At 46.0% G+C, this 16,739-nt stretch overlaps 1 protein-coding gene across 2 annotated transcripts; it reads right to left on the bottom strand.

The window, feature by feature from the left end:
• Window positions 1–202: 202 nt before the first annotated feature.
• BPGM (bisphosphoglycerate mutase) lies at window positions 203–16,012 on the bottom strand. 2 transcript variants are annotated; one of them, XM_084205970.1, is made up of 4 exons: window positions 15,523–16,012; window positions 14,386–14,478; window positions 11,365–12,020; window positions 203–3,390 (listed from the first exon to the last, which is right to left on the bottom strand). In XM_084205970.1, the coding sequence occupies exons 3-4, from the start codon at window positions 11,963–11,965 to the stop codon at window positions 3,212–3,214; spliced, it is 780 nt and encodes a 259-aa protein (XP_084062096.1). In that variant the 5' UTR covers window positions 11,966–12,020; window positions 14,386–14,478; window positions 15,523–16,012; the 3' UTR covers window positions 203–3,211. The 2 variants fall into 2 exon arrangements, with proteins under 2 accessions (XP_084062096.1, XP_084062097.1); XM_084205971.1 differs by lacking the exon at window positions 14,386–14,478.
• Window positions 16,013–16,739: the final 727 nt, after the last annotated feature.

Below are 16,739 nucleotides of genomic sequence, written 5' to 3'. Positions count from 1 at the left end.
GGTATGCATTCCCTCCAGCACAGCTTCCTGACATGTAAACACAAGGAAGTGTTGGCTCCAGCACTATTTTAACCCAATTGACTGCATGATGTGTGATAAACAACTGTTTGAGAAGTTGTGGAATTCTGAAGGTCAGTTTTATTTACTTATCAGCCCTGAAAAGGAAACAAAGGGGATAGGAGTAGAAGGAAAAAAAAAAAAAAGACTGAAGCCAAATTAAATTCTATTTCAGGTGAATTTATTGAGTTATAAAGAACCTGCCAGCTCCACCATATTTACAAAGGTTTTCAAGAGGATCTAGAGCTATTACTGCTACTGAACCACATGTTAAAAACGCATAAACAAACCAAATCAACCACATCCATTATGTTAAAAACACCATTTACCTTACAGGAGTTTGAGGCACACTCAAACATAGGGGAAAAATGCTTCCCAACCACTGATCTCCACAGCAAGATTGTCATTTCTCCCTCTGATGTAGCTATGCCTGAAGATCCTGGTGTCTGACACCTTGGAACTTGGTGTCTGTTCTTCACTAGACATGGCTTATGCATCAGGATTTTAAATAAAACGTTACTTGGAATTGCAAGGCATTAAAATAATCCTAAAGAGCAGAATGAAATCCCCAGTTGGTTCCATTTGATATTTTTGCAAGGTGTTGATGGTGCCAGATGTGCACATAAAATCCTGTCATCACTGTGGAGCCACAATCCAAGCTAACCAAGTCAAACTTCCCAGAGCACTGTCACTGTTCACATCCCAAGCAGCACTGTAGAAACAGCACCTCCTGCAAACATCACACTGGTGTTCCCTTCTTCCTGGCCATGACTCAAGGGATGATTTCAGCCACAATTAATCCTCCCTAAATTCCCTCATCCACCTTTTCATTCCCCTCTCCACCCACAGAACAGATCATGGATTCCAAGGGGAGGAGAGAGCCTGTCTCCCAGTTCAGCTGGGTTCATTTCCAAGGATATTGCAGCTGCATGTCACATCCTGAAGCAGCTCTACATTACAATTCCACAATGCCAAAGAGATGTGGCCATGGCCTGTGTGCTCACACACCTGGGTGCACCCAGTCCCCACTGGCAACAGGTGGCTCTGTTTACAAGCCTACAGTAACATTTACTTGATATTAAACTTCACACATTATTTAATGTTTGGGGAAGAATTTACTCATTTGAGCACCAGTGACCCTTTCACAGGTGAACTTTTGCTGATCAGCAATCTAACACTGTAACACTCACTTGGAAACTATCAAACTATCAAGAGTCACAGTTACTCTAAGCACAGAAACTAAAACCCCAAAAACTAAGTAAGTATCAAATCAAGTAGCAGAGAAGCTGCTAATAGCATTTCAGAGGGAAAAAAAACCAAAACAACCAAAAAACACTGAAATATGTCTCTTGTACAAAGAAAGATGAAACCTACCAGCTTTATGTTAAAAAGAGAAACATGTAACTTTGTTTCTACTGCAAGGGCTACAAAAACAAAACCAAAAAAAGCCCAAGCACCATTCATGCATGAGAAACTACCTTCTAACAAGAAATCTTTGATGGAGTATGTGCTACTCTAATGTGAGCTGGCATCAGACCTGCAAAGTCTTGCTCCACATGTCAGCAAGACTGTCAGAGGCACACCACACTGTCACACTGCTCTCTTCAGAAGGAAAAAAGCATCCTCTCACACTTACAAAGCAAGCTACAGAGCTGCTCACTGCAAAGCAGCAGCTCCTCCAGGATTTTAAAACTTTATACTCATATCAAGGAAATTCCCATCAGCACTGAGATTTGTAGCTGGGCCATGCTGAGAACATATTCAGCTCGAGCAGCACACACATAGGTGTCACCCACGTTGATATCCAAGGTCAGAATCAGGTGCCAGGTGCTGAGGCAGTGGGTCAGATGTAAACTTTTTAACAATTTCACGTTTGCAGGTAACAGTAAGAGCAAGTCTTCAGAAGTGGAATTACCCTGGTGCTTGTGTACATGAAGAGAACACCAGGCTGCCACAGCTGCTACTCTGCATCCAGCCATGGGGTGAACTGGTCAAATCCAGTGCCAAACACTCAGCAGGAATCAAGCAGTGATTGTGAGGAGAGGTTTGCAGGAGAGCTCTCTCAGGCATGGCAGAACAGCTTTCCTTACCAGCAGGATGGCTGAATGAGCCGCACCCAGCAGCACTTGTGACATGCTGCATGCATCTCTTCCAGCCCTTCAGAGAATTGGATACAGACAATGCCACATTAATGTTACTGTGGAACACATTTATCAAGATACCTTTGCAACTCAGGAAAGCTTAGAGGGGTTTTTCCTATGTCACTTTTGCTGAGGTGAGCAGGAATTATTTATCAATTGACTAAGGGGTGATGAAACCTCTAGGACACGTTACCAAAGTGTTTCAAATGTATTCAGGTCCCTCACTAGGAGCTACAAAATTTAAAAATTGAGCAGAAGAAAACCTTTGTGCTTCTTTTGTGGACTAAAGTCTGATTTAAATCCTATTACTGTAAGCCAGCAAAATGCAGTGATGCTAGGCTTTGCAAAGATGGTGGAGGAAAAGGGATTCCATCTGCATTCCTTAAAAACCAAATAGAGTGTAAAAAAAGATAACTATGATACCTCTAGTAGTCAGAACATCTCTACAAAATTCTCTGGACCATGAGCTGGCCACAGAAGACTCAAAATAACAAAGGCAGAGATTTGTGCAGCTGAAGGTGTTCTGAAAGACTGAAGGAAATCCACTGAGAACAAATTGACACAGCTACTGTGACAGAGAAAAATCATAGTTGGTAACAGTGACATTTTTATCAGTGACAGTTTTAGTGCCTATAACATCCTGGACTTAAATTAGCCCAGTTAGCTGGTGCTTTTCTCCTTAACAGACAGAACTGATTGTTGTTGACACTTAATATCACATCCCTTTATTTCTCTACTGGGCCATCCTCAGTGTGGATCTGGGGCAGACTGCCCTGCCAATTTCCCTTACCTGAATCATCTCTTCCTTTTCCAGTATTGAAAACCTCACACAGCAATCTAAATTCCAGTTTTTGAAAAGGCAGAGGTTTAAACTACCAACCTGAGACTCAACAATTGTCCCTTCCAATTATTTAGTGCTTGAAATTGAGACATTCACACAGTGCAACCTAGCAGTCATACACACATCATCACTCACTACCACACTGAACACAGCTGTGTTAAACAGTGGGATTTCACTTCTCAGCAGATTTTACTTTCCCTTGATCTTCCACTTTTTTGATGGCAGCTTGGATAGCTTCTTGATCACCCAGAAACTGGTGAGGGCCCAGAGGGTGCAAATTCTCATCAAGTTCAAGGAGTATGGGCACACCAGTGGGGAGGGTGACATTGATGATGTCCTCATCGGAGATGCCTGCCAAAGAAAAACAAAACAGTTACACCTCCAGCCTCCTCACTGCCTGCTGCCTTATTCCTGAGGTTACCAGTCTCAAAACAGTCAAGGACACCTCCCAGCCTCCATGGACACCACCAGCCACTCAAGGGTCAATTCCCAGCTAGGCCACAGCTTAGGAAGTCCTTTAGGAGCAGCTGAAGGAGAGAATTCCCATCAAGGTGAAGACAGTTTCTTCACTTTTTCAGCCTACACGTGTGAAATAAACAGGAAGAGATTGCCCTGGAGACTGCACTGTTCCTTTAATACAGGACATGGAGTACAATAGGTTCCCCTCCATCATTTCCCAGCTTACATGTCACAAAAGTCAGGAGTCCACATGTGCTACTCCAGCATGAAACAACCTCTGCTACACAGCCCATGCATTCTCAAAGAGGCAGGATAACAAGGTTCATTTTTCTCTTAAATTTTCTGGGCAACTCTTATCAGACAAACTGTCATGAAAATCAGTATTTAATTCTACTTGTGTGAGAACCCCCCTTTGCCCACGTCTGATATCTCACACACAAGTTTATAGCAGGGCCCACAGTACTGTTCTCAGAATTCCTACACACAAGATATTCATTTCCACTTTCAAATGAGGGGAAGAAAAAGGAGGCAGAAAATCAACTTGTACAGCTTGGAGCATTCTTCTTTTTTCCACTTAACTAAAGGAATGCGTACCTGGAAAATAATATTTACGTTATACAGACATGTAATTAAAATATTTTAGGCTCTCATCTCAATGAAATTGCTGGTTATTTTTACATTGAACACACATCCAAAGCCTCCAAGTGAGTTTCAAGACCAAACATCCCAGTAAAGTTTTCACACAAGGTCTAAATAATTGCATGAAAAGCAGTGACTGCAAAGACATTAACCCTCAAAAAAATCAGGCAAAAGAGAGCTGGTGTCATTGGAATGCCAAGATTTCCTTTCCCCTCCTTTTTAGAAGCACTGAGGTCCCAGCAGCAGCCTGCTGTTGTGAAGCAGGGCAGCTTTGAGTAATTCTCTCAGCAAATGCACACCACGAGCTCCTGAAGCGATGACACCACATGAACTAGACCAAGGTGCACCAAGCAAACATCCTCCTGGAGCAGCTGACCAAACAGATGGTGCTCAGAACACAGGGGTGTAAATTCACCAGAGATTTGCACATTAAGTAGAAAAGCAGAGCCATCACATTAACAGGAAAACACACACAAGTCAAGCAACTCAGCAACAGTGGGGTGACAACAGGTCAGAAAAAACAGAACTGTTCATGAGGTGAGGATCATGTGCCCCTGCCCAGAGACTACACCAGCACCCAACTCTTGCAGTGAGCCATAAGTTTCAGAAGGGCATGGAGCACCAGAAACAAACCTTGGCAAAGAACTTACACCTTGCTACATATTGAGCATCAGTCCATTGAAAGAAGTCACACTCAGATAGCTCAGACAATTCTTGCATACAAGGGACAAATAATTCACCTGTTGTAGGCCACAGAGTCACCTACAGGGAAAAAAACCCAAAGAATACCTAAAATTTAAAAATGGCAGAGAAATGGATGGGAAAAATACTGCACCCATTCACCAGGCACAAGCACTGTTCTCAAGGACTTGGTCTGCAAAACAAGCAGCCAAGCTGCCTGAGCTCTTATTTCAAGGATTCTGAAGCATTAGATTTTAACAACACCCACATCCCCATGTATATTCCCAGAGAATCCATGCCTAGGAAGCGTTCTGACCACCTCCTAAGTTCAGTCTCCCCAGACTAAACCATTCATACACACACACAGCAGATGAAGTCATGCAGGAGAGTTTAGGCAAACCACATAGTGTGGTCAGGAGACATGATATTTAAAAGTTTCCTCTGGAGATGGATTAAACAAAACTAGCTGTAGCTACATGGATTCAGAAATGCATTTTACTGTTTTTACAGAACACAAAGTGACCACAATGTCAACTAGTATTGATTTACAAAGCAAAACAGTGCAGCCTAGGATAAACACACAGCAGCAAACATGATGGTTTTCTCCTCAGGAGTTTTCCCCATATGGAAGTGCAGCCCCACAGCCAGAAGTCTGGAAACATGAGCTGAAATCAGATGAAAATCCTAAAGAAACAACAGTGCCTGTTGCTGTGTGCAGCATTTCTGTTCTTCAGGAAGCAAGAAGCTGAGCAGGCTGGTCACACAAGCTCTTTGGTTGCAGTAGTGCTCACCAGAACATTCCCCAGCCAGCAGGCCAGGAGGACAGCAAAGGGATCACACCAATGGCTGCAGTGTGAGCTGACTGCTATCCAGTTACTCCATGTGCTGTAACCAGAACCAGCTGACCTTTTCCTGAGCTCCATCTGAGGTGGCCTGTGTCACAACCCAGCCCATGGCACAGGGAAGAAGGGTGAAATCAGGGCAAGACCTCAACTGCTGACTCCAAGGTGCAATGGTAAATAAGACCACTGAAGTAGTAACGTGCTTCCCTCCAGTTTAATCCCAAAGCCTGGGTATCAGCACTGCTGAAATACTGAGCTGCTGGAAGCAGTTTTTACCCAAGAAGGTTTAAAAAACAGGTCCTGCCTACTCATAGTTGTGAGAACCCACAGACATTTCTGAAGTACTCAGGATGACTTCCTGAGGAGCCCAGATAAAATGTGACTAGGCAGCTGCCCTCCTCAAGGGGCCATCTCCCATGCTCTGTCCTGAGAACACCGCTCCTCACCTGTACAGCAGGGAGCAGTCAGGCACAGGAACACCACAGTAACTTGGTATAGCACTTCTTATAAAAGAGACCTTTCAAAATTGCATTCAGAATTCCTCCCCAGCTCACTTATCCTCCATTTAACCAAACTGGGTAATCAAATACACAAACTGGAAATATCTCCAGGCAAGCTTAAGAATTCACCTACAAGTGGTAGCCCATGGAGTGTTTTGAAATATTTGGACCTTGCAAAGTCCTACAGAGAGAAACCCCAGATTTTGAGCACCTACAGCACTCTCAGAGGGGCTGGTTCAGCTTTCCCTCTCCTCTCACCTGTTCTTAGCAAGTTCCTCCCTCCCTATTCCTATGGTCAGAGGAACCCAAAACCCACAAGAGCTGTTGAGAATAACAACAGCCTCCTCTCTGCACGTCAGCTGCACTTGAGGCCAGATGATTCACCCAATAAAAGATCATACACAAGATCAAATGCATCAATTCATCCACAAAAGCTTGTTTAATACTGGTGCTTTGTAATTGAGTTCTAAATCAGGTCATAGCATCCCATATGCTTAATGAAAACACTAAAGCTTTAGCCTAGTAAGGTAAATATTCAGAGCCACTTTCTGCCCTCCCTGCAAGACAGATCTAACTTCAACAGGGCAGAGGAGGGAAACAAGCACAGTGTTAGAAACTGGATTTTGATCTTGATGGAATCTTACCTTGCTGTGCAAATTTTAAGGTAAGAAAGATGGGTGGGCTACAACCATGGCTGTAGTATATCATTTACATTTGTTTCACTCACATCTGCCAAGACTTTCTGTCTGTATTAGATTTGCACAGCCAGGCTTTACTAGTAGGAGGCTACAGTGGGGCACCAAAAAAGAACTGTGGTGGGTTGGTGGTATGGCTGGACACCAGGTGCCCACCAAGCTGCTCTATCACTCCCATCCTCAGCTCAATGGGTGGGGACAAAAGATGCAAAAATAACTTGTGGGTCAATATAAAGGCAATTTACTAAAGCACAAGTAGAGGCAAAGCACAGAAGCAAAGAAAAACAAAGGATTTATTCTCTACTTCCCATCAGCAGGCAATCCAATCACTTGCTACTAATCAGGGCTTCAGTGTGCAGAGCTATTGCTTCAATGCCACCACAAATGTCCTCCCTCCTTTCTCTCAGCTTTCCCTGCTGAGCAGACATCATAAGGGCTAAGGAATATCCATTTGGGCAGTTTGGGTCAGCTCTCCTGGCTATGTCCTCTCCCAAGAGCTTGCCCAAGCCCAGCCCATTTGGGGACAATGTTGGAGAGACATTCCTGATGCTGTGGGAGCACAGCTTAGCAGTGGCCAAAACACAGCCAAGGTCATTTGTAAAGAGGCCCAGCAAGCTCTCAAGAAATAAGCAGCAGAAGCACTGAGCAAAGACTGGGGAAATGACAGGGAGAGCAAGAACATCTCACTTCAAGACCACTGAGTTGTTAGATCTCAAGCTGTTTCCTGCAACTGCACTCACAACACCACACTCACATAAGCAGTATTTCCTGGAGAAGCCTAAGCAGCAAAATCAGTGAAATAATCTTATTAAGAAACTCTCAACACACAGTCCACACCAGGTCACAATGTGCAGCTCCAGTATGTAAACTATTGGGATACTATTGGAAATTCTACAATCAGGCATTCCACAAACCCCTGTTTTGAGGTATCTGACACCAGTCCCCAGGGTTAAATGGCTGGGAAGAAAGAAAAGTTGGGACAGCCTACCAATCCTTCATCTGGTAAATCAGTCCATTGGACTTGGTCTGCTATCAGCACTTAACAGAAATGGGGCAAGGAGGTCACAAGTATTGCACTAATATCTTCATAAAGGGACACTGTCAAAAGGGTTCAATATGAAGCACTGGTTATTAGATAAAGAGAAAACTAACCTCCCCCAAAGAATTGGAAAAAAACACCTGCAAACACATCCTGTGCATCCAGGATACTCATTTAGCATGACAGATTCCACAGACATTTCATACATCTTAATGAGGCCCACTCTGTGCAATGAGAAAACAAGAACAAAATCCAAACCCACAATCAAAGCCTTTTGAGCATGACACTGTTGCTCCACGCAAGCAGAAAGCAGAACTACATTTCCAGCTCTTTACCAATTATTCAGAACAATGAAAAAACACAGATTCAGAGAATTGCAGTCCTGCTTCAAGAAAATACCTCCTTGAAATAGTAACTTCAAGGGATACTCCGTAGTCTTTTAAGAAAAAAATTCCAATTGACACTATAACAATTAGAACTGTTCCATCAGATCCAACTGAATGAAAACATTCCTATTTCCTGCCATTTAAAGTTTGAGTTACATCTTCCAAGATCAAGTTAACACCACGATTAAGACATCCGAGCAGCCATACAAGATTGCTGCTTGAGGCATTTGGAACCTAGTTTTCAAAATGCCAAAAAAAAGAAGAAAAAAATAAGAAAAAAAAAAAGAAAAAGAGTTTCAGCTAAGCTGGAGGGGCTTAGAAAACTCCATTGAAGTGCAGGACACACTAAGCTTATAAAAAACCCACAAAAACACAGCCCATCTCACAGTGGGTGCTATAAATACAGTAGACTGGCAAAGTTTAAGCACTGTTGAATCAGGTCCAACTCTAGCAGGGTTCCAGAGCAACTCCAACCTTTCAGCAGAGAAAGGGAGAGACAGTGAGCAATGCAGACAAGGAACCTTTTCGATCCAGCTAGATTTAGGCTGGGGAAGGCAAAAACAAAACAACAAAGGTAGATTGTAACACCAGGGTGTCATAGCTCTGCCTATGCTACCCTCCAGGCCAGCTCTTCAGAAATCCATTCTCCACTACATAAAGGGCAGGAGAGCCAAGCAGGAACCTGCCAGTTGTTCCTGTGTGGGAGCTGAGATAGCTCACCCATGGTCCTTGGTCAACAGAACCAGTTCCTCTGCCAAGGACTGCTCACATTTCCCTATGTAATCTCCCATGTGCTGGTAGGGTGAAGGTATACTGCAAGACAAAGGACAGCTTTATTCCACTTTGACTATGGGCAGTCCTGGAAGAGTTAGAGAGTTAGCAATTGTCCCATAGAAAGGTTCTGCAGCTCTGCCCCTCCCTGATCTCAGTGCAGCAAGAAATCCAAGTTAGCCATGCTAACTCCAAAGCAACCCTTCCCAGTCCATGAGGCTGCCAGCCCCTGTTGCAGGCCTGCACAGAAGGTGGCCCAGGATCTCTCCTGGAACCTACACTCAGCTGTCACCATTTCACCCCCAAAGGGCTTGGCCAGCATGGTTTCATGGAGCTGGTTCAGTTCTTGGGAGGCAGGGGAGTCACCACAGCTGCAGATCCCCTTTCCTCTTCTTCCTTTATCATTTCACACAGTGTGGACAACCACTCTGACCACATCGTGGAACTGACTGAACCAGCCCTTCCTCCTTTATCCATGATCTGCACCCCAGGATTCACAACCTCTCTAGTCCCAGAAGCCATTTGTACCTGCTCATTTCACAGCCTTCATACTCCTGACTGTTCCAGCATAGCCAAATGCAAAAAGTAATCAGCAGGCAGAGCCACAGAACAGAGGATTTTAAAACTAAAATAAACCCTGAGTGGACACAATTCAGGCTGTGCATATTTGTAACTACAACTGCAGTAGGCTGCTTTCACACATACATAATGACTGAATTCTGCTCTACCCACAAAGAAATTAACACAGTTCAACTTCCAGTTTAGGATGGCCAAGAAGCCAGGAGATGAAAGAGGAAGGGAGGGAAGAATCTAACAATGAAAAGGATGTTTTTTATCATGAAGTCCCAAATAAGTCATTTTCAAGACCAGTTCTGGGATTTTCAGCCCAGGTAAGACTTGTTGGAGCAGGACCAGAGGAGGACCACAAAAATGAGCAGAGGGATGGAGCACATCTCCTGTGAGGAAAGACTGAGCTGGAGCTGTTCAGCTTGGAGAAGAGGGCCACTAAGAAAGATGGAAACAGACTTCTTAGCAGGGCCTCTTACAATAGGACAAGGGATGATGTTTTAAACTAAAAGAAGATCCTTTCAGACAAGATATATGGAAGAAAGTTTCCATGATGAGGCTAGTAAAACACTGGAACATGTTGCCCAAAGAGGCAGCAGATATCCCATTCCTGGAAACATTCAAGGCCAGGCTGAACAGGACTCTTAACAACCTGATCTAGTTGAAGCTGTCCCTGCTCATTGCACAGGGACTGGACTAGATGGTCTTTAAAAGATATCTCCCAACAGAAACCATTCTGTGGTAAATCAACAACCTTATGCTAAGCTACAAACTTGGCTGTTTATTGGGAAGCATTTTCTATATTGGGATACATTGCAGTATTGGCACAAGCTTTAGCAAGTGCCTACTCTCTGCAGAACTCTATGCCACATAACTTTTAAGTAAAAATTATCAGGGTGACCCATTGAAGTAACAAGAACATCTTCCATAACCCAAGCCAAGCACTTTTATTCTGCTGTGTTACAGCAATGCTTTTTTAATGAAGAGATGATTATCACAAACCTGACAAAGCAGCTGAAAAAAACCAAAAATAACTTGAGTCCGCAGTTTTTGTCTATCTAAACCAACCACAAATTTTGTTTGAATACAGAAGTTTTAAATGAACAATGAGAAATAAAATGAAAGCATCTGGCCCTTTCCTTAACTACATTAACCTAACAAATTCTCTCCCTATGGCAACAGCTCTCTCCACAGAGAGCAGCAGGCACAACTCTCTCCCAGGACTTTTCCTGGGAAAGGCAGTGAGAAGCTCAGAGAAGAAGAGAAAACAATTCTTATCTCTACTTGCTGCTCCTGTTGTTTTGCACATGTGGAATGTGTTATGGAGATTGTTTACCCAAAGTGATTTGGGTACTGGACACTGGTGAAAGTTTTTTTGCTTCCTTGGCCAGTTGGGTCAAAGCTTTGTCCTGACTGTCTCACAGAGTCATGGGTAAAGTGTCTCTTTAGTATGCAAATTAGTACAGTATTAGTGTAAATAGTATAGCTTAATGAAGCAATTGTTCAGCTTCCTGAATCATGGAGTCAGAACAAATTATTCCCTGGCTGGGGGATCACCTGTTTCTACTACACTCTCCCCTTTCCACATCTCCCAGTTTGCTTCCTTGACCAACTTTCTACTTCCTCCTTGGAGACCACAAACATCCTTACCTTACCCAGCTATGAAATATACACAACAGAACAACACATAAAGCTCCAAGGCATTGAGCAAGGAGGAGAGGGGAAGGCTCAAACAAAGGCCCTTACCTTCCACGTGCTTCAGCAACGCCCTGCTGCTGTTGCCATGAGCAGAGATAAGAATCATTTTGCCACTTTTCAGTTCTGGCACTATCTTTTCATTCCAGTAGGGAAGTAGTCTATCAAGCACATCTTTGAGACTTTCAGCCTTTGGGAGGTTCTCCTGAGAGACATCACCACATTTGTAGCGGCGGTCGTTGTAGATCTCTGCGTAGTAGGGGTGAGATTCAGAGATGGGAGGCGGGGTGACATCGTAGCTCCTCCTCCAGATCTTCACTTGCTCCTCGCCGTGGTTCAGAGCCATCTCTGCCCTGTTGAGCCCGATCAGGGCCCCGTAGTGACGCTCGTTCAGCCTCCAGGAGCTCTGGATGGGGACCCACTCCTGGCCCATCTCCTGCAGGATCAGCCAGGCAGTCTGGATGGAGCGGCTCAGCACGGAGGTGAAGACGAGGTCGAACTCGAAGCCCAGGGCTTTGAGGTGTTTGCCACAGTTCTGAGCTTCCTTTATGCCATCACTGCTCAGCTTCTGGTCCACCCAGCTGCAGAAGCGATTCTCCTTGGTCCAGGCTCCTTCCCCATGTCTCAGGAGAACGAGCCTGTACTTTGCCATTTTGGTTGCAGCTTAGCACAGAGGGCAGCTGGTCTGGCATCTAACAGCGAGACATCTGAACAAAGACAGGAGACAGACACATCAACCATCCCACAGATAATGCATTACAAGTAGCAATAAGGCAGTGAAAAGTAAACAACTGTCAGAATCAAAACAAGCAAAGAAACAAGTGTCTGCTGAGTGTGATTTTACAATTGAGAGTGGGAGGAATTCCAAACCAGGAGAGCTCACGTGGGAAGGAAAGTGCCATCCTTCACCCAGCTTGTTGCAACTAGCCCACTAAAACAATTGATTAGGAGCAGATTTGTACAAGCTGTTCCAGCCTACAGTTTTCCTCAAGTCTTTAAACAGAGCCTCACTCAGCATCCCAGGCTCCCAGAGCAGCAGATGTCCCTCCCTGGGGAGCTCTGAGGTGCCCCATGTAGCTGGAGCCCACCAGGCTATCCAGATCCTCACTGCTCCGAGGGAATGCAGGCACACAGAGCGGCTGTGGCACTCAGCCAGATGAACTGCAGAGTGGGACCACAGGACTGCAACACAAAACCTTATCAGCTTTTCTCCAAGGAGGTGTCAACACAGTCACACTCTGCAGAATTTCCTCATATCCCCATCCTGTCCTGCTAACTATGCCAGTCTATGCTTGATTTTTTCCCCAGGCCACCTCCTCCATCATGCCTCCACACATCAGCGTGACAACACAGATACTCTGGGATGCAATGCACAGCTAGTGAGTCCTCATTCCACTGAATCCCCAAGTGACCTCACAGATTATCCCATCCTCTTCCTGACTTTCAAGTCTATTTTTCTTCTCCTGTCTGTGAATTACAATGCCAGATTCTTAGGCATCAGGAATAATGTTTTTACTTTTGGAGCGGGCACAAAAAGCCTGTTTGCTGTCCTCATTAAGTCAGACAGCTACACATTCATAAGGTCAAACAACACCTTTCTCGTTTTTCTTCCAAGCAACATCACCTCCAGATTGTCTTCAATGGCAGATGCCTTTTGACCACACGCCCAAGGGTCTGCCAAGGTGGGCAAAGATCTGCCAGCAGACAATGGGATGCCTGAAAGGCCCATCTAACACAGGACTGCAACTCTGAAACTCCACCTGATCCCTCCAACCTGAGACACAGGCTAGATAGCAATGGACAGAGAGGGGAAAAAATATAAAAATACAACTCTCTGCTCTGGGGGGACTGCTGTACCTCAGATGAATATTAAGTGCTCTCAAAACCATGGGCAGTGGGAGACTGAGCTCTGATTTCTGCACTCCCAACCTTGGGCTAGATTCCCATGACACACTGAAGGAGCTCCTCTCGTCTCAAATCAGCTGGAGCTGCTTCAGTCACACTCCAAGTGTCTCAAATTCAGGCCCTCTGTGACCCTGAATTAGGTCAGCAGGATGGGGTAGGCCCATGCATTCTGGGTTTTGGGAAACAGCCAGCACAATACCACCATTCATTTTAACAGGCTTTCAGAAAAAAGTGTCTAGAAAAGTTGAATTCATTAACAGACTCAGGAATCTGATCTTGCTTGTAACTGCAGCTTAACTCTCCTCTAATCTCACGTTAAGACAGAATCTACATCAAACCAGGGCACTCTGCAAACCCCCCCAGTGCTGACTTCTGCCTAAATGGAACTCAGGATTAAAAAGCCTTTGAGGACTGAGATTTTTACAGAATATCAGGAGGCATTGTTTGACACGCAATAGACAGCTGAGAAACACAAAGAAAGTCTCATTTCATGCAAAGGCAGGCTGAGATTTGTGTAGGGCAAGAAACATCTCAGACAAAATCCACTTTTTCTACTCCAATAATCAGCTGCACTTTAAGCAAAGAAATAAGTTATTGCCAGGATTCAGGTGTCACATCAGATCCAACACTAAACTGCACCCTGTAAGATCTCAGGTTTATAACAAAAACAAGTATTTGACAGCATTTCCATCAAAAGCACCTGATCCTTACCCAACATACCACAGATAAAATTGAAAAATTGCAGTGTGTTCACAGCATGAGCTACTACACATAAAATAGCTCCACAGAAAGCTCTGTCTCTGCAAATACTTCATTATTCAGATGAATTGAATCTGTTATCCACAGGAATAGACTACATAACCTACAAAACCAAATTAAGACCCAACAATAGGGGTGATGCACCTCTTTGCCAAAGTTTACTCGGTATTTTAGCCAAAAGCAATAAAAAATTTGGTTAATTTAAGAGATACACTTACACAAACCCCAAATAGTATCTGGGTGTTATAAATTCCAGTTCACTTATATAAAACATTAGGCAGAAGCACAATTTCTGAAACAAATTTAGAAAGAACTAGCAAGTCACAATGTTGTTTGAACATCAGTCCACTTCTGGAAGCATTTAGACTAGAAAGCCTTAGAGCAACACATGGAAATAATCCTACTCACCTTTCCTATGGCAAAGGAACAACCTACACAAATCCCAGCACGGGCTCAATAGCTGCCTTATACAGAAGCCAGCACACACTCCTGGCTGGTTACCTGCAGGGAAAGAATAAACACCAGTGCTCACAGAAAGAGCCCACAAGTGCAAATGGCCATGCCAGACACCATTTGCTCTCAAAGCTGTTAAAAAAAACCGGAGCACACACTGCTTGTATGGGCTGGGAAAGATACCAAATACCTTCTCCCAAAAAGATGCCAACACACACCTCCTGCATTTCCATCACGGGAAAGTTTCTGGTCTCCCACGTGCCCCGGGACATCATTTGCTCCCTAAGATTTGTTTAGACTGCAATTACAGCTCTAGTGTGCACAAATCTACCAAAAGCTCTGGGGACCACGGAGGACACAGACAGCAGCCCTGGAGCCAGCACAGAGGCACTGGAAGGGGTTGTCCAGAGAAGCTGTGGGTGCCCCATCGCTAGAGGTGCTCCAGGCCAGGCTGATTGGAGTCTTGAGCAACGTGGTCTACTGGAAGCTGTCCCTGCCCACGGCACGGGGGTGGAACTAGGTGGCCTTTAAGGTTCCTTCCAACCCAAACCGCTCTGCGGTTCACTCTGTGAGAGAACAGAAAGCCAGAGCCCCAGCTCAGCACAGCAGCGCAGCGCACGGCGCTCAGGATAACACCTTACACCGGCCAAGCTCCGGGCCAAGCACAGCTTCAAGGTCTAACACCAGCGGCCACTTCCAGCGCTCCTACTCCAGCCGGGACGAGCTCCCCTGCTCATCCCTTACTGAGGCGTCCCTGAGCGGAGCACCTGCGTGTCCCAGCCCTCCCCGAGCACGGAGGCTCGGCCACAAGCAGGGCAGCACCTCCGGACCCGCGCAAACACCGCGGCCACCAGCGCGGGGCGGCGACCCGCACACGAACGCAAACACAGACACGGCCACGGGCTCGCAGGGACACGGGCACACACGCCGTGCCTCGCAGCCACCGCCCCCTCGCCCGGGGGACAGCACCACCATCCCTCCCTGGAGCGCCGGAACAGCCCCGCCGAGGAAACCCCCCCGAACCCAGGGCCGCTCCTCCTCCCCCCGCCCCGGGGCCGCTCCCCTGCCCGAGCCCGAGCTCCCGGGAATTACCGGGCTGACACCGCGCCGCCTCACGGGGAGCGCCGGAGCCGCGGCCGGGCCGGGCGAGGGGCGGACCGCGCGTCTTATTGCGGCCGCGGCGCCTCCGCGCCCGCGAGAGCGGCGCGCTCTGATTGGCCGGCCAGGCGGACGGGCAGCGGGCTCAGCCAATGGGCGCGGCGCGGGGCGGTGACGCGGTGCCCCGAGCGGGCCGGCCCGGCGCTGCCGTGCCCGGCGGGGCTCGGGGATGCTGCGGCCATCGTGCCCTGCCGAGCCCGGCCGCCACCAGCGATTCCGGCAGAGATGCTGGCTCCCCCCGGGGTCCGGGCACGCAGAGCACGACCGGAGGCGTCCAAATCTCCGGCTACTCCCGAAACCGCTTTAGGACCTTCTGGTTTTGGTGAAAAGCAAGGCGCCAAATTCTAATTACCCATCATGAAATCAGTAGCCAAAAAAAAAAAAACCAAAACAGACGTGAGTCTTCTTTAGGATCATGCTAGCTCCCTCATTCCCACAGGCTGTAATCCTAATCTGAAGTAAATAAAAACAAGTGGATGGAATAGCTCTGGTTCGAAACAAGAGGGAAGTGGTGTGAAAAGACAATGTTCTTCTATTGCCATAGGTCTGATTTTATTTCTAAAAAGAAGCAGGGCACATCTTTCATACCCCTTCGGTCGCATTTTCTTCTCTAAATGCTTACCCCTGAACAGCCACAAGGTAAAGCTCAGAGGGCCACAAACTGGATGCATGCCAAATGTGTTCTGTCATCCTTCCCTACAGGGGATAGAGGCGATCTTCCCTTTTTAATAAATTCAAAAGATAGTGCATGATAATAAAAGACAGGGGATTCAGATTCTGATAGGAAAAAGTGACAGGAGTAAACTTAAGAAAATTTGGAGCAGAGGTATTAAAATAATGTCTCTAGTGGGCTGTGAGGAGAAATGGTGTCTACTTTTACATTTACAAGGATATCCAGATCCTAAGATGTCAGTGGGAAAGAAGGCTAATCCAGATGAAACCTGCTTTGCTGGGCTCACAGCACTTAGCACTGTGTGCTAAGGGTGGCCAGGTAGCTGGTGAGCAGCATCCTGCTTCTCTTTGGTGGCTACTGCACTTTGCTCCTCGTTCATTTGGGAAGCTCCAGACAGCATTCTGCATCTCAGGGAGAATACCTTTCCTGATAAAGCTGTTCCTGACTTCACCACAGAACCACAATAAAATCTGCTGCT

Source organism: Fringilla coelebs (assembly GCF_963513975.1).
Source record: "Fringilla coelebs genome assembly, chromosome: 5".
Classification (NCBI taxonomy): domain Eukaryota; kingdom Metazoa; phylum Chordata; class Aves; order Passeriformes; family Fringillidae; genus Fringilla; species Fringilla coelebs.
The sequence above is the reverse complement of the archived record's forward strand: the minus strand, read 5'-3'. Positions and strand labels throughout refer to the sequence as shown.

Excerpts from the sequence above, each read along its gene's own strand:
- BPGM (XM_084205970.1), bottom strand. The coding sequence starts at position 11,965 with ATGGCAAAGTACAGGCTCGTTCTCCTGAGACATGGGGAAGGAGCCTGG. Across the intron at positions 3,391-11,364 it reads GTTGCTGAAGCACGTGGAAG|GCATCTCCGATGAGGACATC; the intron begins GTAAGGGCCTTT and ends TTTCTTTGGCAG.